Source organism: Heloderma suspectum, chromosome 7 (assembly GCF_057233095.1).
Source record: "Heloderma suspectum isolate Gila_16-S chromosome 7, 16-S_ref, whole genome shotgun sequence".
NCBI lineage: Eukaryota > Metazoa > Chordata > Lepidosauria > Squamata > Helodermatidae > Heloderma > Heloderma suspectum.
In genome coordinates this window covers 4,610,637-4,633,465 of record NC_139464.1, presented here as the reverse complement: position 1 = coordinate 4,633,465, position 22,829 = coordinate 4,610,637, and the positions used below count along the sequence as shown (strand labels likewise).

The following is a 22,829-nucleotide window of genomic DNA, read 5'->3' as shown; positions in this document are numbered from 1 at the left end:
GAGGGAGTGATGCCATCAGCCCTCAAGGAGGCAGTGATAAGACCGCTCTTAAAGAAGCCCTCCTTGGATCCTCAAGATCTGAACAACTTTCGCCCAGTCTCAAATCTGCCATTTTGGGGCAAGGTGATTGAGCGGGTGGTGGCGGTGCAGTTGAAGGCACACTTGAAAGAAACTGATTATCTAGACCCATTTCAGTCGGGCTTCAGGCTTGGGCATGGGACAGAAACGGCCTTGGTCGCCTTGGTAGATGATATGAGGAGGGCTCTGGATAGGGGTGAATGCTCCTTCCTTGTTCTCCTCGACCTCTCAGCAGCTTTTGATACCATTGACCACGGTATCCTCCTGGACCGCCTGGAGGGGTTGGGCATTGGAGACACCGTATTGCGGTGGTTCCGGTCCTTCCTCTCTGGCAGGTATCAGAGGGTAGCACTGGGAGAGGAGGTTTCGGACTCGTGGCCACTTACTTGTGGGGTGCCACAGGGTTCCATCCTCTCCCCAATGCTATTTAACATCTATGTGAAGCCACGGGGGCTTATCATCAGGAGGTTTGGGGTGCAGTGTCATCAATATGCAGATGACACGCAGCTCTACCTCTCATTCAAATCTTCACCAAGGTTGGCCGTAGAATCCCTGTCCAAATGTCTGGAGACGGTGAGTGGCTGGATGGGGAGGAATAAGCTGAAGCTGAACCCTGACAAGACCGAGGTACTTTTGGTGGGAGACAAGAGGAGGCTAGGGGATGTTAACCTGGTGCTGAATGGGGTATGGCTACCCTTGAAAGACCAGGTCCGCAGCCTGGGGGTCATTTTGGACTCCCAGCTGTCCATGGAGGCTCAGGTGTCAGCTGTGAGCCGGACAGCGCTGTATCAACTCCATCTAATACGGCGGCTGCGCCCCTTCCTTCCCGACCATCTGCTCCCATCGGTAGTACATGCCCTGGTCTCCTGGTCTAATAAATAAATAAATTTCAAAATCATTTTGTCATGCAGCAGGAAAAGCAAATTTTGAGCTACACTTTCAGCAACTGTGATGTGAAATTTGCTGCCGCAATTAGAACCTCTCTCCATAATGCAAACTCCTTAGGGGAGGGCTGTGTCCCTACTTATGTGGGATTTAGAAGGCTCGACTGTGGGGTAAGGAAGAATCAGAAGACCTTATGGTAGTTATTACAAGGAGCTGCTATGGGCAGGGCGTAATTCTGTGGAATCACAGAAAAAACACAGAACATGGTGGTGGAGTCTGAACCCAGCTTCCTGAAAATCACAGTTCTTTTTCTTTTCTAAAAACAAAAAACAAAATTCTAGCCCTTGTGGCTGTGAAGATGTGCTTGAAAGTAACCTCAAAAGCCACCAAGTAGGTGGCAAGTAAGATTCTTGATGGCTGGGGCTTCGGTGAGGGCCCTAGTTATAGGCTCTCACAGCAAAGAGTGTGGCTGCTATTGCCACAGGGGCTCTGTTGTTAATGGGTGGGGTACAACCTATCACAACATTTCCAGAAGCAGCCCTCTTGAAATGCATGGAGCCAGCTGGAGCTCCAAATATGGAAGCCAACTGCCAGGCATAAATGCTGAAATTTGAATCTCTCTTCTCCCTCCCAGGCGTGTCTGCACAGCATTGCCTTGTTAGTGAAGGTAATACTTGAAGCAAATGATGCAGGAGAAACAGGACAACAGAAGCAAGGGAGAGACCAACAGCTCATGCTCCCTAGCCCTTTGCTCAAACCACATCATCTTCAAAATCAACGGATTGGTGGCCTGGAGAAAACTTTGCAGTACAAAGCTCATTCTCTCCTACCCCCCGCCCCAAACAAGGCTTGAGCTCATTAATCTTCATTTAATTAAGAAGGCTGCATAATCCACTTTCCCCCCCTTTAAGTGCACAAATAGGCCATAATTGCACATTTTGGCTAGCTTCCCTTATACCCTTCAGGGAAAAAAGAACAAGGATTGCAGCCAAAATATCCCTGGTTCCTGGGGAGGAGGAAGAGATGATCTTTTTCCAGCACAAAGCACCAACCATGACCCCTTTCGTTATACATTTCAAATGAATCTGTCAATACACAGCAGGGCCGACAGAGTGGCAGTGGTGTGGCTTTAATTAGAGGTGCAGTTTCACTCTCACCTGGGGCAAGAAGCAATCATGAAGCCAAGTGACACAGGAGATCTACTCCGCCACAGCCACTTGCTTTCTCCTCTCCCTTATTATTTATATAGTGCCAACAGGGTGCAGAGCACTTTACAAAATACAAGGAAACAGGTCGGTGCTGAGGGAGGTTACAACCTAAAATTTTACATAGAGGAGACAACAGAGACAAGGGAGGGGAGGCAGGGTTGAATAGGGGAAGAATAGGCATTCCTTTCTGTTAGACACACTTAGGCTTGGTTACAGCAGGGTAGGGACCAGCCTTCCCCAATCTAGTGCCCTCTGTTATGTTGGTCTACAACTCCCCCAATCCCACAGCTAGCTATGCTGGCTGGGGGATTCTAGGTGCTGAAGTCCAACACATCTAGAAGGCACTAGGTTGGGGATATGGAGTCTAGCGATTACAGTACACTTTCCGCAACTGGGAAGAGCAAAACAGCGCTATCCCAGCTCTTTCTCAACCGATAAAAGGACAGCCAGCCAGAATAGCTCTGCAGTGCTCTTTCAGCTCGTGAGCAAGCAGCCCAGGACTGTGCGGCGGAGTACCTGGCATCCCCAACCCCTCTGAAGCCAGGCAACCAAGCCTGGATAGCCAGACAACCAAGCATGCTTGCCATGGGATTTTGGCTGCATTTTCCAAGCTTTAACAAACAAGAACTTGTGTATATCCTGCTCTGCTACTAAGAGTAAAGAGGGAGGAAAGCAGGGGATGGGAAGCAAGTAGCGAATGCAGGGAAAATAGGAGCTGGAGTGGGGGGGGGGGCAGAAGTATAAGAGGTGGGGCAGACAGGTGTTTGTTCCACAACTGCTTCTAAGACTAGTTTGAATACCTGAGGATGGATGGATCAGCCTATTTGTAGTCCATGTCACTTCCATATATGTCCAATTCTAAGTCCGTTCCACCTCGTTTCCATTTCCATTGTAACTTACAATGCTACAAGGTGGTTTGAGAGCTGCTTTTAAAGTTTTCTATCTTTAAAGAATTAACAGGTAAGCAGCTAGAGAGTCTGGCTGCCTCCGTGAATGCTGTACATGCATTCAAAATAGGGCTGCATTTGCAGTTCCATTTTGAACATGCAGAGGCAGCTGGACTTTTTAGCTGCTTGGAGCAGCTATTCCCTGTTTGTTTTTAAGAATGAAAAACTTTAAAGTCCACTGTGTAACACTATGTATTTGAGTTCAGAAAAGTGTGAAATCCAGAGTATGTCCCAATTCACACAGCAGTTTAGGAGGTGCAGATAAGGTTGGTTCACTCCAAAAAGCACACTGATTCCTCAAGCATGAGTAGCTTATTAAACCACTATATGTAACTCTTTCCAGCAATATCAAAGACCCCTCCCACCACTCCAAGAACTAGACCTGAAATATGCTGGGCAATTATGTGACTGAAAATAAGAGTTCGGTAACTCTGAACTGGTGATTTTCACATTTGCACACCATGCTGCCCTTTCAAGAAAACTCTTTACTCCCTTTGAACCAACTGCAGTGAAACATCCTGGCAGAGCTCCACAGGAACATTATTTTCATATCAACCAGCTAGTCCAAAAATGGTCGTAAACATTTCACAGCTTCCTTGCACTGCACTTCCCCTCCTCCCCCACCTTCCCATTCTCTGGCACAGAGGCCAGTCCCATACTCAACATCCAAGCCAAGTTTCAAGGCACCCTCGGGGCAGCAAGGGCCCCTTCTCTAGCCATGCATTGCCTCAGGAATCTCCAAGTAAAAGGCTCTCAGGCAACACTGAAGATCCTATGGCAGGGATGAGCAACTTGTGGCCCTCCAGATGTTTTGGCCTATAACTCTCACCATTGGCTATGCTGTCTAGGGTTGATGGGAGCTTTAGGCGAAAACATTCGGAGGGCCACACGTTACCCACTTTTGTTCTCCAGAAAAGAGTATGCCCTCCTGCGTTTTGATTGGACACCAACACCCTCCCTAATCAAACTGCTCACACCTTTTTTCCTATTTTGACCTTTCTTCAGTACTGCAAGAGGGTTGTTCTGTTCCCACTAAAGTCACATTTGAAACTGCAAGCAGAGCTCCAGAGCAGCTGATTTGCCTGCCGAAGGCCTTGGGTTCAACCTATGGAATCTCTAGGTACAAGGCTCTCACGCAGGAGACATCTTTCCCCAGATGGCTACCTGAGGTCTTGGAAAGCTACTCAGAGTAGAATGAACTGCTCTAAATAGACTCTGTGTAAGGCAGCTTCATAGGCTCACATGAACATGGGGCTTCACATGCAAGTCGGACACCAGAGGCAGCGCAGGCTTGCAAAGTCTCCATTGTTGCCGAACCACCCAGCTAGATTACCATTTCTCCCCTCCCTTCTGTCAACAATAAGACTTGCACTCCTCAGACACAAAAAATGTGAACCAGGCACAAGGTGTGACACATTTACCAGCTCCATGAGCTGCAAAGATGCGGGAAGACCCACCATATTTGGCTGCCATCCTTCAACGTTGACACAGCGATCAATACACCACCAGAAGTCATCCTCAGATTCTCCCTTCCAGGCAAAGACGGGGAATCCTGCACAAGAGATAGAGAAAGTGTACCTCAAATGGCAGCAGCAGGCAGATCGCAGCATGGGATGCTACATGCACATGAAGACCGCTGCCTTTGTACACTGCAGACAGAATAACTGCCACCCACATTAGGGGGTTGGAATCCTCCAGTCACATGCAAGCAGACACTGAACCATAGTGAAAACTCTCTTTAACTATTTGCTTCAACACTCAAGGGGCCCAGTTCATACATTGCTGGAACAGCCCAGGAGGTGCTTCTCTGTGGTCTAGTTTAGCCTTCTCCAACTGGATGCCCTCCTGATGTTTTGAACTACAGCTCCCAGCATTCTTGACCAGAGTCCCATTGGCTGATGGGAGCTGAAATCCCAAACAGCTGGAGGGCACCAGGTTGGCCTAGTCCTTAGTTGCTCTGCTAATGTCTGTAAAAAGGAACCACATGGGTTGAGTGACCTTGATGGCACCTTCTTAAGATGGGTTAATGGAGCAAGGTGAGATCAGGCCATGGGGAAGCAAGCTCTGACAATGGAACTGGACCAGTCTGTGAGCACGACAAGGAAGTTAATGGAAGCTGGTGAGCCATCTTCAGTAGGCACCCATGAAGCCAGAAGGCCATCTAGTCCTACTGTTGGCACAAGGCTAAGTCAGCCACCCAGCATCGGCCTACACATGATCAGCCACTGCGAGTAATGAGTGTTAAGAAATCTGTGAAAAAATTACCCACAGAACAAGCAGTGAATACCAAGCCACACCTTGCAGGAGGGAAGAGGTAAAATCCTTAGCATCACCAGTCAGTCTTATCAACAAGGGGAGAAAGGGCAGATTATCTCCCAGCTCCTATGCAGGGAAGTCAGACAGATCCTCACCAAAACGCACTTGTGTCATGCTAATGCACATTTTAAAGGGGCACGAATTCCCAACATCCTATATCTGTTGCAATCCCTGATGCCCTACAAGAACGAGGGAAAGGCAAGAATGTGGGGAGAAAAAGACAATGGGTAGAATCCAAATAAAGTTCTTCTTAGAGTAGATCCATTGAAATGAATGGAACTTCGATAGTCATGACTAATTTAAGTCCCATTCATTTCAATGGGTCTACTCTGAGGACTTTAGTTGGATTCTACCCAATGTTCCTGACAAGCCACAGGGTCTGAGAGCAGCCACTATTTACGAGGAAGGCTAGTTCTTAACTTTTCATGGCTGGGACTTCAGCCACACACCTTCAGCTCCTCCCCTATGTGCCAGGAAGGCCTTGCACAGCACAGAGAGACACTTTTAGCCGGTGTTATTCAGCAAAGATTTCAAATGCACCAGCTAGCAGAGACAAGAGCAACAAAGAGCAGCTCATTCAACAGCAGCAAAGTCCTTTTCCCGCCAAGGTCGGGGCTTTCGTCTGAGCTGCTTTTTTTAAAAAGAATACAAGCAGAATCTGTCCCACAAAGTTAGCGAGTTGCACCATCATCTGGGATGCTGAAATGTTCTTAAAATCTTCATCCAATCACGTCCAGCCACACCTTTAGTATTTTAGTGATCTCTGGCTAGACAGCCAAATCCTTACCACTCTCAGCCAGGGCAGCAGCCACTTCATTGAGGGTAGAGTAGATGTTGCAGGCAGCCCATCGGCACTGAGCACCCAAGGCACCGAGGGTTTCCATGAGAACCTGGGACAAGGTGAATCCAGAGTGAACAGGACTGGGCTGGTTATCGCCAGGGCTACACAAACCTTCAGGTACTAAGTAAAAATCACACCCAGCTACCTACTGACAGTAATATTCAAATTTGCTACCTATAACGTTTTTATTTTATTTTAACACAGCTCATGCTGGATATATTTTAAGTATCATGAGCATGTTACACTGCTGTCAGCTTTCCTGAACCTACAAGGATAAGTCACAATACAAAGAAAGCCAAATGACTGATCAGTTCCAGCCAGTAACATTAATTCCCTCCCAAGTGCTAGAATGCTGGACCCACTGCTTTGCTTCCTCCTCTTCTGCTAGAAAAAAGATCATCCTTCTCACTTAACATGTCCAGAAGATAACACACTTCTTTGATCATATCCCACCACTTGCCCAGGACCACACTAATTACCGGCAAAACCTGACAGCAGCTGGAGCAACGCCCCCCACCAGCCTATGCACACACCTACATACAAAATAGTGGCTGGAAGAGCAGAAAGTGAGAATAGCAGGTGACAATGGCAGAGGGTGAGCCCAAGTAACAGCCTTACTCCATGGTTCAACGGAATGGATACCTAGCTGAAGCAGCTAGGGAAGCATTAAGCCACCACCCAAGAATACAAGTACCAGCCCTAGAAGACAACGGGGTAAAAAAGAGGGAGTGGAACGCTCAGCAGCATTAATCTCCCCACATGCTGCCTACCAAGCTAGCTTCCAAACTCCCTCAAGTGTGAACTTCCTAATACACAAGGGGAGGAAGTGTGCATGGGCAAGTGAGTGCATAGGGGTTGCTCCAAGTTTCAGCAAAGTGCCCTCTGGTGGGCCCTTGGCTGTGGGCTTACCTGGTAGAGGCAGCAGCAGGCAACCATTTCAATTTGGCACAATGCCTGTGATGTACCATCACTCCAAGACATTGTGGGAAATGTAAAATTGCGGTTGCAGACCCAGCTGCCTGGTTACCCATAGGAGACCTCAATGGTGATGGCTCTGCCAGGCTGCAAGGGCCCAGCAGCTGCCCATGGGTGCCAGATAGTGACATTAGCCAGGTGTGCTGAAATCTCCACAAGTTCAGCTGCCAGAGAATTGTAGGGCAGGGCATGAATATAATAAAATAAAAACTCTCCATTTCTGAAAAGCACAGCATGGATTTCCCAAAGTGGAACATGGCTGGATTTCTGGAGATATCCAGACATTTTCTGGAAAAGTCACAAGTGCCTGAAATCTGAGTTGTCTGTCTACTCTCCTCCCAGTGCCACGGTGTGGTATATCACATATTTAAGTCAAGATGTATATTCAGCTGGGCATGTGCGCTGGCTGCTAGGCACTGCAGGGCTGAATGGATGGGCTGACTTACAGCAGTCTGGGCCGTGATGTGTGTACAGCCCACGATCTTGGCTCCAGCCAATGGCTTCTCTCCCTGAGCTCGTTTCCTCAAGGCCATGAGCGCAGGCATTTCTAGGAAGGAAGAGAAAGGAAATCACACAGAAATGGACTCTGATAAGCAAACCCCCAAACTGGCATGAATATCCTGGAAAGGACAGGAGACATTTTCCAACACTACATTTAGCACCCACCACCCCCAAAATCACCTCTTTAAAATATGGCAGTACATTCTGACAGAATTCATTATCTATGTAACTTTTGCGGCAGTGGGGGGGGGGGATACCTTGCAGTGACAATATCCTAAATTGTTGGGGAACATTCAAGGGTTTGCCCACCCCCAAAGGTGCATGGCTAACTAGACAAGGGAATTTTGGAATCTCAGGGCTGGAAGACACACAAAGGAAATAGCTGGGGCCCAGCCACTGCCATGAAGCAGGACACTCTTTGCTTAAAAACTTTCCCTAGGGATGCTTCTTCAACATTTCCTCAAGAATCCCCAAGGAAGAAGATTCCACAGCCTCTCCCCATACCCCATCCACACCAGGTAACTTCTTCCAAGGCTAAACTCAACTTGGGAGACTTCCACAATCTACCTTACTATAGGAAAAAGGGAGGGGGTAGAGAGAAAGGATCAAGAAGAGAAAGGTCAGCTTCTCTTGGGTCTGTAGGATTACAGTTTTGTTTTGCTTGCACTGGGAATGAAAGCTGGGAATTAAAAACTTAGGTGATTTTGCTTGGCTCGATTTTGTAATCCCAAGTGGGACTCAAGGTCCAGAATACCTTGGCTGGTTGATAACAAAGTCAAAGATTAAGCTGGAGACTGGTGTGAACTGAAAAAGATGACAGAGAACCACTGAAAGCTCCTCTCTTCTGTTCTGTTTCAACTCAGGAAAAAAAGGAACGGTGCGTTCATTAGGTTGGGTGAGGGAATGCTCAGATGGGAGGCCTTGCACATCTGCAGTGACAGGAAGTGACAAAACAAAATTGCCTGAGCTACCTAGGGATCCCTACACATGTAAGCTGTGAATTCAGAATATTCAAGAACCTCCAAAACAGCCTCCCTGGTTATGGAAACAAGATTTAAGGGCTAAACTACACATTACATGTGCAAATGCAAGTTCGGGGACATACATTTGCCAACCAACACAAATGCATGCAGTTGTATGTACTCCACCCCATGCCTGATTCTCCTCTGCAAATGCCTCCTCCCTCCCCATGTGGATTATATAGGGTGCTTCCAGACAGAGGGCTCCTAGTGGCAGCGATCTGAAGGCATTGTGTAGCTGTCTCTTTTTAACAGATGTTCTGCATCAAAGGAAAAGATGGAAAAAGCTGTAAGAAAACACAGTAGGGTGAGGAGTAGAATACAACGATGTCTGGACTCCCTATAAATTTCCATGGATGAGGCAGGGTGATGGCAGCATAAAAGCCTTGTCTGGAAGCACCCTTAGTCTCTGGGACTGGCTAGCTGGGGAAAAATAGGCTAAAGATGGGGGTGGGGGTGGGAGGGAGATTTGCCAGGAGAGAAGGTGGCAGCTAGGCAAATGGCTAAGCATTCCCTCCAGCTCAATGGTTCTCTCCCATCCCCACATTACCACACAGAACCCTGTGTTTACCTTGTAATGTATAACTCTGCTTTAAGAAGTTCCATAAAAAGAGCATTGGAAGCTAAATGCCTGCGGTGTTTGACACAACAAAAATATGTTATTCCTGTTCTTTTGTACATTATAGTGCGCCCTGTTCAACGTTCTGTAAGATCTCCTGATCTACACAGAATAGGAGCAATGTTAGAAAACATTCTGGGGGAATGGAATAATGCATTCTAGAGTGCAGCACCAAACCAACCCTCCATGTTTCCCAAAACCCTTTTCCTGTTCCATCTCAGTCCTTGAAAGATTCTCCATCCCCTATATTTCTGTACAGTTGCCTCAAGGGGTTCTGGGACAGACCAGAAGAGCCAATTCTCAGCATTTGTCCACTAAGCTGTGCCAGAACGGGTGTGTAGCCAATGCATGCAAGGTAAAGAGCTCATAATGCACCAAATGGACCAAGGATGACATCCCTCCCATACCTTGTTCGGCAATTTCTATTTCCCGGCGCCCAAATTCAGCCTGTTTGATGTTTTTCACACAGAAGTCACTGCTGCCTTTGGAGTTCTTCTGCTGCTTGTCCCGGGGGGAGGTCTCGTCATCGGAGCTGTCTGTGTAGGAGGCAGCTGGAGAAAGAGACAGAAAGCACAGTGAGAGAATTGCCACAACCACCCCTGGCATATACAGGAAGCACCATGGGGTGGGGGGCAGGGAAAGAGATCTAAATAAGCAAAGCTCCTGATCAAAAGGAGTCAAGAGATGATGGCGCATCACACTCAAGGATTAGTACTGGTGCCTCCCACTATCCTTGAGGTAAGCTGCATACTTGATGGGAACATAAGAACAGCCCTATTGAATCAGACCAAAGATATATCCAGTCCGGTATTCTGTCCCCAGTGGCCAGCCTGATGTTCCAATGGGAAGCCCACAAGCAGGATATGGCACAATAGTGCCCTCCCACTCGTGTTCCCAAGCAACTGCTAGTGAGAGGAATGCTGCCTCCGATCCTACAGGTGGCCATCGCTACAACTTGTGGTAGCAAATTCCACAGTTTAACTATGTGCTCTGTGAAGAGGGCCTTCCTTCTGCCTGCCCTGAAATCTCCCATCATTCAGCTTTATGGGATGACCCCATTGGGTTCTTGCACTGGGAAAGGGAGGAAAAACTTCTCTCTATCCACTTTCCTCACATCAAGTCTAACTTTATAGACTATCACATCCTCCCCCTCACTCACTGTTTTCTAAGCTGAAGAGTCCAAAACATTGTAACCTTTCCTCATAGGGGAGTTGCTCCAGGCCCTTGATCATCTAGACCAGTGGTCTCCAAAGTGGGGTGCGCAGGTCAATCCATTGGGGTGCATGAGTCCCCTGATCACTGAGCAGCCTCCTGTTGCCCTGATGAGCTGCCATTGTGTGCAATGATGGTGGTGGCAGAGGTAGCAGGATGGGGCAGGAGCTGAGAGAGAAGGTCCATAGGATTTCTCTCTCGGCTCCGCTCCCATCTTGCCTCTGCTGCGGCCACCAAGAACAACTGCGCCAGTCTCTGCTAGGCACGACTGAGGAAGGCACAGTTGCTTGCTCAGCCATGGCACTGGAGCAGCTGCCATCCTGCCGAAGGAGAGCAAATTTGTTCCAAATTTGCTGACCTTTTCTGTGATGAGCAGCGGCTGTCAGTAGTATGCTACCTAGCAGATATTTTTGAAAAATCAACATGCTTAATCTTCAAGGTAAAGGTGACATTTTAACCTTGAGTGAGAAAGTAACTGTTTTTCAAAAGAAACTTGTGCTATGGAGAGAGCATTTTGAAAATGGTTGTTTGGAAATGTTTCCATCAGTATGTGATTTTGTTGCTGGAAACAATTTAAATGTGTCACCTATAAAACCTCTCATATCTGCACAATTAAAAAACTTGGAAGTGGAATTTTCTAACATGTTTAAAAATCTTCCAAAGAGTTTCAGTGGGGTTTGAACCCATTTGTTAAAAATATAAAAATGCAACACCTTCCTATTAGATTAGAACAACTGATTGACATCAGAGAAGATGGAAGTTTACTAGCTGAATTTCAACAAAAACGTTTGCATAATTGGTGGATGGGATTGAAAAATGAGTATCATAATTTAATAAGCGCAGCCAATGATGCACTTCTTCCATTTGGCTCTATGTATCTTTGTGAGGTGTCTTTTTCAGCTATGACAGCCATTAAAACCAAGTATCGAAATAAATTTAACTTAGAACCAGGCCTTTGAATCGCTGTATCAAAGTGTTAAACTAAGATTTTAAAAAATAATGAAGCATCTTCAGTCATACTGCTCTCACTAAAATTATTATTAATAGTAATATTTTTTTAGTGAGAGCAAAAAGGGGGTTTATCCTGTAATAAAATAAATATTTTAAAAATATTGTTTATTTCATCTTTAACTCATCCTTTTTTAATTTCTATTTTTGTGTATGTTTTATATCATACATAATATATTAGAACAGCAGTACATGTATATCATTTATAAATAAATATACATATATTGAGGGGGTATGCTCAAAATTTTTGATAGGGGTGTGGGATCAAAGAAGTTTGAAGACCACTGATCTAGACATCTGTTGGGCAATATGGTCCTTGCTAGCATGATTAGTCTTGAAACACCAGTTGTAAATAGCACCTTACCAGGCCCACAGCCAGATTATGCAGCAGCACCCCCAATTCTGACAGCCACAGAATGACTCCTGAAGCTTACACAACCTGCCCACATGCAACAATCCTATAATGCAAGGCTGAATTCCTCAACCACTGTAGTTACAGGGATCATCCAGAGAAGCTGTGTGGAAAGTCCCACTCACCCAGGTGCTTTCATACAGAGATGCCAGGGGCAAATCGTTATAGCAGCTGTTGGCTGCACCTCACTTTGTCAGTGTGATTTTAAAAGCCCATCTCATTTTTAAAAGTGTAGTTCATCTGAAAAATGACCATAGGACCGGATCTTCTCACAGCGTTCATTTGTTGCCAAAGCTTACTTTAAGGATGTGAGCAAGCCTTTGCTCTGGAATATCCACCCAGCCATGAAACCATACATTTCCCCACCAACAGTACAGCCTTGACCACTTGGTCGACCTAACTTGGTGTACCAGGACCAATGCTCAAGCAGTCCACCCTGTGGTACACAAGAACACGCAGACAGGTGGGGAAACACACTGACCTGGTTCACACATAGGTTGTTTGAGCAAGCGTGCTGCCTCAGCTTTCATGAATGTCCCATTCCTGGGTTGTTCAATGTCATGTCCAAACCTGGAACTCTGTACAAACAACCCAAAGCTTTAACCCACCAACAAATTATGGGTTCCTGTGTTGTTTATGGAAGCTAATGGAAAGCAGAAGTGGCAAGCAGGCGGGAGGCAGCACTTGCACTCGATGCAGCACAGCCACAACTAACTATGGGTTGTTTAACCTATAGCTAGTTGTTATGTGAGAACTGGGCCATCTTAATTGTTACTCAGCAGAGAGGAACAAGATTTGCAGGACAATCAACAGGACTAGGATCCAAGTTACTCATTCTTTCCCTCCAGTATCTGAGTTCTGGTAACTGACTCTTTTTTGCAGACCGTTCTACCTCTTTTCCCTTTGATGATGCAATTTATTACAACAAGCCAGTCAGATCCTGGTATGGTTACAGGATGAATTAGGATCTATCATTTCAACAGGTAACAGCAGATTATCCTAAGAGCCACACAGCAAAATCTTTGTATGATTCCACCATGCACAGCCCTTGCCACTTTCCCCTGTCTGCTTCCCCTCTGACTCTGCCACTTCTCACCCACCTCGGTCCACCTGCTTACTTATGGACCGACTTGGCCTCCTGTCCGGTTCTGACCACATTGAAAGCTGTGACACAGCAGGGATTTCATCATTATAAGAATCGCATGAGAAGACCCTTGGTATATCCATCTTATCTGCAAGGAACCCTTCCTCTCAGCATAGAAGGGTCTTGTGTATGCACATGTACAAGGGCATATCTGAGGATCATCTTCCTGGACTGCTTTGTAGCTGATCAGTCAAAGTCATGCTCAGGGGCTAAAGATGAGTCATAAATGGCCATTGTGACCTTAGGTTCCGGAGACAGAAGGGAAGACAGCATCATATTGGCTCTCATTGTCAGGCACAGTAGCTTCCTGCACTGTCACAAACTGAAAATAGGCAAAAGCCACATAGCCAAGTGGTCCCCAGAAAGGGACTTGAATGTTTACTAACATCTCTCTCTGGGGTTCCAAGTTCATACCACCCCATTTCTATTCTTATTTGAATTCTGTGAAGCAAGTTCTGGCACATATATATTCTCAAGTCTGTAGTAAGTTCAAATAGTCCAAACGCTAATGGGCATCATAACACTTACTTAAACTGACACAACTCACCCTAAGGGAAAACGTAAGGGCAGCCCTACTGGGTCAGACCAAAGGCCCATCTCTCCAACTTTTTTTCTGTCAACAACCAGCCTGTTGCAACATTCACAAGCAGATTCTGAAGACAGGGGCCTCCCCCTCTGTTGCTCGCCAGGAACTGCCGGTCAGGGGTCGTGGTATACTGCCTCTTGACATGGAAGTTCCATCTGGCCCTGGTTAATATCTACAGCTAGACCTACCTCCTCCCATGAATTTGTCAAATCCCTCCTCAGAGCCATTTAAAATATTGCTCTTGCCACATTTCATGGCAGTGAATTCCACTAAAGAATTAATTATGTAATTGGAATAATGGCAGTATTTGGGTTTTGTGTTTCACGAGTGATCTAGAAAATGTATTCTTTTCCCTAATGTAGGTTTCCCCCACACCCTCTGAACTTGTGAACACAGCTGATGCATTTGAAAACATCACATTTTAATTTAAATGACAGTCCCTAGAAGTATGGTTGTTCAATCCATATGAACACAGAAAGCTGGTCTGATACCATTCAATCATTGGTCCAACTGGCCCAATATGGTCCACTCTGAGTGGCACTGGCTCTTCAAGGTTTCAGGCAGAGAAAGGTTTTCCCCAGCTCTATGACCTAACATCCTTCCCCCATCTCCTCTTTCAACAGCAGATGCCAGGGACTGAACCTGGGACTTCATGTAAACCACGTGCTCTACCACAGAGCTGTGGCCCTTCCCCAAATCAGAATGATTCACAGCATGCATGGTTTGCTGTTCCTGGGAAAATGCATCACCTTAAGCATGGGTTGACTGCTTGCATGCTCCCCCATCTCCCTTCCTCTTCTCCTCTTGCACTCCAATTCTGCCCCCTTGTCCTGCTTCACAATAACCATTTCTATTGTTACATCCAAATTGGGCAAACGATGTTTACCACAAACCACAGCTTGTCTCCACATCGGAACTGGAAGCCACTGTGTGAACTGAGAGGCAATTAAAGAGCTTGAGGGAAGGAGGGAGGGCATAAGCACAGCCAAACCTTATGTTCCACCTTAATCTCTCCCAGGGTAATTAAGCCTTGTTTAACTACATTTAAAAACAAACCCACAGGACTATTTAGTTATTCTTTATTTATTCAAGCTATTTTTATATCACCTTTCAAGGCAAAGCTTCCTCAAGGCGGTTTACAAGTTACATGGAGCCACCACAGCAAAAGCCCTACCGCTTCTACTCAACAACCTAGCAGACTTTACTGGCGGGCATGTGAGCAAGGCTTCTATGGCCAATCTTGGAGGCTGGGCAGGTTCATGTAAGTACTGGTGGTCCTTCAACCTGACTCAAGCTGTTTAGGGATTTAAAGGTGATTACCAGCACTGTGAACTGGGCTCAAAAACCCACTGGCAACCAGTATAGCTGGTACAAGCTATACAGTTGATGGTGCAACTGGTGTTACATGTTCCGATCACCTAGCTCTCACAAGCAACCAGGGAGCTTTATTTTGCACCTGCTGAAGCTTCAGAAAAGTCATTAAAGGCAGCTCCATGTACCACACATTACAGTAGTCTAGTTTGAATGTAACCATATGACTGCAGTAAGCTTCGCTTTCTCCAGATACCCAGGCTTTTTAATCCTTCAGCTTTAGTTTTTTAAACATGTTATTGTGTTTTTAGATCTTTACACTGCTGCAGACTTTTACTCTGGTTTTATCCAGTTTTAAACTGTTGAAGGTTTTATATTATGTTTTATTATGTGGTATTCTATGGTTTTAATTTTTGTGAACAATTCAGAGAGCTTTGAAATGGTGGTATAGAAATGTAATAAAGAAAAACACTGACACAGCTGGTGAATCAGTCAAGGTTGATAAAGGGCACTCTTAGTAATCAGTGCCACCTGCACTTCCATAGAAGGACCCCCAAGCTGCACACCTGGTCCTTCAGAGGGAGGGCAACCCCATCCAACACTGGCCTCATTCCTCCATCCAGATTGGAAGGTTTTCTCACCCACAGTATTTCCATTTTACCTAAATTAAGCCTCAGCTTGCTTGCCCTCAACCATCCCAAAACTGCCTCCGACACCTGTTCAGGGTTCCCATAGCCTCCCTGGGACTAGCTGGGAGGAAAAGAGAAGTAGAACTGCATGTCATCTGCATACTGATGACGCTTGAACCCAAACCTCCAGATGACTCACTGATACGTTGATTGCACTTAAAGTTTTGCCAATTTGTTAGAAAAAAGGGGCAATATCCAGTGCTGCACTACCACTAATGTAAATGACACTGCCCTAGTGTACTATTTCTAGGACAATGCCAACAGCATTTGCTAGTGCAACGAATTTTCTAGGGAAACGCTTTGCATCAGCAAGTGCTATTGGCAATGTGCTAGAGATCATTTCCACTAGCGTGCCAACATTTACATTAGCGGTAGGGCAGGGTTATTAACTTATTATTGATATTATTGTGAACTGCCCAGGGAAAGGTGGCACACAGCTGGCAACATGGTGCACAAGCTGCCAGTTGGATGTCCCTGTCTTAAGAGGAACACTATTTGCTGCTGTCTCCCAATGCCAACTACAAATGGTGTCAGGGAACCAATATCTCTTTCTAAATCCATTTTCAATCCTAGAGGGGATTAGAAAATTTGGTTTTCATCAAGGAGCTGTTGTTGAAGATGACGGAACTGCACATATACATGTAAAGACCTCACCCCAAATCTGAGAATCTTCTAAGAGGCTGAGGCCAGTGATACATACCAGAGCTGTAACTATCTGTTGATGACTGAGAGATGGATCGGGACAGCGAACGGCGACCAATCTTTGTGGGGCGCTTGTTGAATTCCTGCTTTTGGTCAGCAAACTGGATCTGTCAAAAGAAGCCCAGATTTAGCAAAGTGAGGGAAAATAAAACAACAACAACCATGCAATAATTCCATGTTCTCTGTTGGGGTCAAGGAATTAGACTGAATTGCAATTTCTTCAAAATGAATTCTGTTTTAATAATTTGTTGGCTTGGCTACTTCACCTGCTTCAGCCCCAAGCAATACACTGCATATTATCCCATTACTCCCTTCTAATCACAACTATCTTCCATTTTCACTTCACACACACGTTCCAAACAATGGGCAGTATCCAGTGCTGGAAACTCACCAGCTGTAAACATGTTGCATCTGTGAGAATGACTGCTACCACAACGGGAAAGTAGTGTTTGCTAGCACAACATAACAAACTACCGGTTCCAGAATGGGACAAGTCAGCAGAACTCCCTTTCATAATCTCCACTGACTTGTGCCATTCTGGAAGTGGTAGTTTAGGGTAGTTTCTTGGGTCGCACTGGCAAGCACTACTTCCCTGTTGTGCTAGCAGTCATTCCCGTAATGTTTTTCTCCCCCCACTCTAAAACTCTCCAGGTTCTTCACGACGGTAGGCTATTTTGGATCCTGCAGGGCAGGAATAAATCCAAGACATCCAGAAGTCTGATACTTGCACCAAACTGTGTTGACATTTTTCTCCATTCCTGCACAGAGGATGATCTTAACATTTGACAGATGGATTATAAAAACTGGGTTCTGGTGCCTAGGAATTTGAAATATATTTCAAGCTCCACTTGGGAAGGGACTTTTGTAAAGAGACAGGGGAATGTCAAGTTGAAAAATTAAGCAGTACTGTGAAATGGGGGAACATCTACAGATGGGGAGGAGGTACTGCCAGCCAAAATCAGTGCTAGGACCTGCATGGCATCAGTAAGTATAAACCACATGCCTAAAAAACAGTTGCATGTAACCTGGAGCTAGACAGCAGCAGAGAAATGGAGAGCAGGGAGAGGGGCACATGTGTTTGGCATGTGACTGCTGCAACAGGAGGACTAAAATGAATGACCAAGAGACAACCAGTCAGGGTCAATGAGGAGTTCAGTCCTCCCCCTATCCATGGTGACTGCCCAGACCCTTAAGTCACCTTTCAGAGGCCCTTGTCCAGGTACCCCTGCTGAAGGAAGTTAGCCGGGTGGCTACAAGAAAGGGGGCCTGCTCAGATGTGGCCCCTCATTTATGGCATGCCCTCCATAAGGAGGCTTGCCTAGCACTCACGCTGCTATCCCGGGTTGTGCTAACAAGTACTAGTTTCCTATTGCATTAGCGTTCATTGCCACTAGCACAATGTGTTTAGAGTTGGCAAACTGCTAACACTGGATACTGCCCAATAAATTTCACAATGGATACAGCCTCACATTACCTAGGCTACAGCATTCCTGTCAGTATCAGAAAAGGTCCAATAACTGAACTGAGAATTTGCTGAATGCATTATTTCAATCCCAAGTATCTAATCCAGATTGATGGAAAGAGTTCTCTAGCCAACAAGACAGAGAAATGTGAAAACTCTAGCCAAATCACAGGAGAGGGCAAATAAAGTTTTCAGATCTCATGCAAATGTAGGAAAGTAGTGACATCATCCTGCTTACATGATGGGAGTATGCACAGCTAACACCCATATGAAATGGGATTTCTCTACAGGAAACTGAACATACTGTTAGAATCAAGCAGGCTTCTTGAGACTGGGAGGGAGGGGGAGAGGTCTGAGGTTTCAGAAAAGATGGAGTTGGACGGGTTAAGCTAATTCAACATTAAGAAATCCAGCCAATTTCCATCAGAACAAATGTTTTAAAAAAGAAGGAATAATTTATAGCAAGGGATACTGTGTGAAGCCCTGCCCAACGTTCCCACCCTTCTTTTCCTGGGAAACCCTACCCACTGTTACTGTCAATAATGGATGCATTCAATAGCTAAAAGCTAATGAACCTTTTCTTGCAGGAACCTTGTAAGGTTCCAGAGCTTGCTTCCTTTTTCTAGAAATAAGGAAGTGCATCCCTTGAAATCCACTTAGCCGTAGTTAACATGTGTCAACACAGCAATAGTTCTAAATACCACATTGTAAAGGTAGACTCTTCTCCATGACCACAGGGGGGCACTGTTCTAAACATTCTATCTAATACTGAAAAACTGAATTGCTACCATCCCTTGGTTTAGAGAAAAGGCTACCAATCATAATAAATAATAAAATCTGGAATGGTGGTCAACTTTATGGGAAAAAATTACAAGGAAGAACCTAAATGGATGATAAGTAATCATTATATTCATAGTATTTCATTTTCTTTCATTTATCTTTGCCAGGTACTTGTGGCACCTACCCTTGTGTACAAGCTGCATTCCTAAGAATTTTCAGCTTCCATTCCCCCCCGCCCAAAATAGCACGCTTCTAGTCCTCATGTTGTTTAAAAGCACCCAGAAAAAACGTAAGCGATATCTGCATACGACTCCAACATTTAGGGGATGGTGCTCCTGTGTCCTGCACCTACTGCTCCTTCTTGGCCTTACAACTCAGTCACTGGCCTCTTTTAACACCACCTCTTCACTGGGCCTCTCATGTCAGCTACCAAAATACCAAGTTCTACAAGAGCTCAAATATCCTGTTCAAAATGAAGCCTTGGACAACCACTAATTTCCCCAGGGGAACGAAGGCTGGTGGGCAAATGCTTTCACCTCCATCTCCTTCAAGTAAGTCTTGTTTCCACAGATGACACTTTCTCTATACATTTGGCTGGGAAATAGAAAGCCAAGCAAAGCCTCTTGGAATGCTGGATTTGGCCTGGGGACTTCTAGTTGCTGATCCTGAGTATATCTGCGGAAACTGAGCCTCCGTGGGGCAGTACCTTTTTTCCTTCCCCACAGACTTGAACTTAATCCAATGTACATCTGAGACTGCAAAAGGCTTTACAATGCCAACCTCATGAGCAGCTCTCCTCCGAAGAATGAGAACATGTAGGTCTGGGCAGCTCTATATTTATCCACTCTAAGTGAGAGTACAAAGCTTGCTAAATTCCGCTTTCAAAAAGATTTTAAAATGTGCTTGTGACCGACTCTGGACTGTCATGCCAACTGCTTGCTATCCATCGTCAGAGCTTTGCAGCAATTCTGTCATTTGCCAGCAGAAGCAAGAGGAATTTGGCAAGCAGTTCTATAGGTAAAGTGAGAGCCCCAAGGTCAACCCACCCAGCCATCCTCTTGTCTACTCTGCACCAACCCATCTTTTAACAAGGCCAGCTCCACAGTGGGGGAAAACCATAAAGGGAAAAGCCAGCCAGCCACAAGAGCCTCAAAGATAATCGTATTATGACAATGGGGGTTCTGACTCTGATGGTATACAGCAAGTGGTGTTAACTCTTGCTGTGAGCATACATATATCCTGAGCTGGATAAAAGGTTGGCTTTTACTGACATGTTAGATACCTTGCTACTGGATTTTTAATTTGATGGTGTTTGCTTTGTGTTTTGCTGCAATAGTTTGCCTTATCATTTTAAGAAGCTCTGAGTATTTTTTCCTTTTTTTTTTTTTTTTGAAAAAGAAGGAAAGCAGAGTAAAAGTGGGAAAAACTAGATACGTAATATTTATGTGCCTGAATGTCTGTATTTTCTCCAGCCATGTACATGTCCAGGCATCACAGTAGTTCATAGCTACTAGGCTGGGTCCAGATGAAGGCATTTATTTACACAAACATTTTTACTCCACCCTTCTAATGCTTATGCATCACTCGGAGCAGCTTACAACAAAATCACAATATCACAACAAAACAGTATTAAATTAAAAAACAGAGTAAAAATACAACACAATGGGAGCAAGCATTACAGGTAAAAACCAGCTCTTCAGATAAAAGCATTATCTGCCTAGCTAGGCAATAGTCTGATGGAATAAGGAAATCACCAGCCGGGGTGACAGAGGGAGCCACCCAGGCCTCATGGGGCAAGATGTTCCACAGTTTGTGCAGATATGGAGAAGGGCCTCTCCACCAGATCAGGCAGTAGGCAGGTTGGTAGAGAGGAGGCAGCCATTAGGATGTTACATGTAGTTTTTTTGGACCATCCACCCAGGGCCATATCCAGCAGCTGTCTTCCAGCAGAAACAGAGTGAGGCACTGCAGAGGGAAGAAGCTCCTCGAGCACCCTACTAATTCTTCCAGTCTCCCATTGGTTCTGAGGGGCTTATTCCACAATCACAGAAACAGATTCAGACTATGACCGGGTTCACATGTAATGGCAGCAAACCATTTTATTTTAATTAATTAATTAATTCAATTATTTAAGCATCCGTTTCTCAGGCAATCATGGGTTAATTACCCTAGCCCTTAATTAACCCATGATTTGTTGGGGTTATGTGCTGCTGCCATTTTGGATATGCAATCTCCAATCAGTCTAATCGGACACTATAGGTTAATTGTGGGTTAAAGAACCCGCAGTTAACCTACAATTAGTTCTTTGGTTAACTGTGTGGTGTTTAATTAACCCATGATTTACCACTGTTATGTGCGAAGGGGATCTACAGATTGAGACACGTGTCTTGAGAAAGGGTGGTAACAGCTGGGAAATAATCCCTGGAGAGCTGCTGCCAAGCCATGTATTCTGTACTAAGCTAGATGAAATAATGCTCTGACTCAGGGAAGGCGAAACTAAAACTCTGCAATATGAAGCTCAAATTTCTTTTCTGGTGAATTTTCTTGGTGGTGGTACAAACTGCAGCAATTTTTAATTTAGATTATGATGTAACTTTCAGTTCTGCTTTTGAACGTTTTATTTGGTGGGTGAAAACCTCAATGTATCTCAATTTGACCCTCTAAAATAAACCTGCCTGAAAACAGCACTTCCTCATGGTATATAACATGAGTGTCCTGTGTTACAGTTACCGGATCTCCTCTTGCCATTCAGAGCCAGAACAAGCAGGGATACCCATTACCTATGGGGGCCAGTTTGCTCCAAGAGACAACAATCCATTAAAGATAAGCATCCATTTGTGGGGCAACTTGGTTTCTGAATAATACATTCTGTGGCCCTCAAACACATGTGCGCACAGGCAACTAGCGACTCTCGCCTGCTGCAGTTAGGTAGGCGCTGCTTATACAAAGTCTGACAGCTGTGAACACTTGAAGCTAGAAACTTAATTTGCCAGTGGACAACAATGATTTCTAACACAGCAAGGACATATCCCGCATCTCACAAAAGACCCTATTCCATGACCAGCGGGGTCTGCCTTGTGTTATCTGTGCAACACGCAGAGCCTAGGCGTGCACCTGGCCATCTGAGGATGCTGTTTCAAGCGACAGGTCTTGCCCATCTTCCCCACAGCACACTATGGAGGCTGAGGGGAGGCAGAAGAATTGTTCTAACTGCTAATACTTTCAACTTGATGCACCTGACCTTGTGGAAAACTGAGACAAAGGCAGGTGGGTGCTCTGGTGCTGGAGCTCTAGTTGCCTCCAAAGGAAATGGGGAAGAGAGACAGAATTACACTCTCTGCTACCATAGCAAACTGAAAAGCTTCCCTCACCTGGGCTTTAATCCCCGAGTCGCCGTTCACAATGTACTTCTTTTGGTTCGGCATTGCACTGCTACCTAGAGCTCTCTTGCAACCCCGTCCAGTCCTCCAGGGAGGCAGCTGGCCATTCCTTTATACCTCCCTGCACCAGTGATCCTGTCTGCTCTGGTTTCAACTCTTTTGCTCAGGGAGGGAAGATGGGGTAGAGGCGGGAGGGGAGGGAGGTTGCGAGAGGTAAAGAGGATTCCTGCCTCTTGCCTGGTTGCTTCCACTCTCTCTTCCAGGACTCCCTTTAGCGGAGAAAGAATCCTAAGGTTTAATGAGGCATTGCTGCTTGTGCCTGGCAAACAAGGGCTTACCAACTATCCGCCACCCCCTATTTTTTTCTTCTCCTTTAATTTTTGTTTCATGTTCCCCTCACCTCAAAATCATTAAGCTGTGGTTTCTAATATGGCCTGGCTTGTGTATTTGAAACAATAGCTTATTTATGTAACCAGTACATTTTCTTGTCTGCTATAATTAACTTGCTAATTAGGCACCTTTTAACTTGGGTATCTCCCCCTACCCTTCCCCCATCCTCACTTTCCTCAGGGTCAGATTATGTTTAAACAGAGGCTCCGTTAGAACAAAGTTAACTAATGAGCAACTGAAACAATGAAGGTATTTATTGGCTGGCTTGGTGGTTGAGAGGTCCCCCCTCCCCTTTAAAAAAAGTCAGGACACTTGCAAGAGAATTCTATGCCCTTCAGAGGGTCAAGACCTCTTGCAAAAACAG

General features: G+C 45.5%; 1 protein-coding gene across 2 annotated transcripts in view; it reads right to left on the bottom strand.

The window, feature by feature from the left end:
- Positions 1-22,829, bottom strand: part of AHCYL2 (adenosylhomocysteinase like 2) — a 151,447-nt gene that overhangs the window by 29,212 nt on the left and 99,406 nt on the right. For both annotated transcript variants that reach the window (XM_084808928.1, XM_084808930.1), the window contains exons 2-6: positions 16,452-16,560; positions 9,797-9,940; positions 7,697-7,797; positions 6,222-6,324; positions 4,576-4,670 (exon numbers count right to left, since the gene is read on the bottom strand). In XM_084808928.1, the coding sequence (XP_084665054.1) occupies positions 4,576-4,670; positions 6,222-6,324; positions 7,697-7,797; positions 9,797-9,940; positions 16,452-16,560 (552 nt within the window). The remainder of the gene's footprint in view (positions 1-4,575; positions 4,671-6,221; positions 6,325-7,696; positions 7,798-9,796; positions 9,941-16,451; positions 16,561-22,829) is intronic.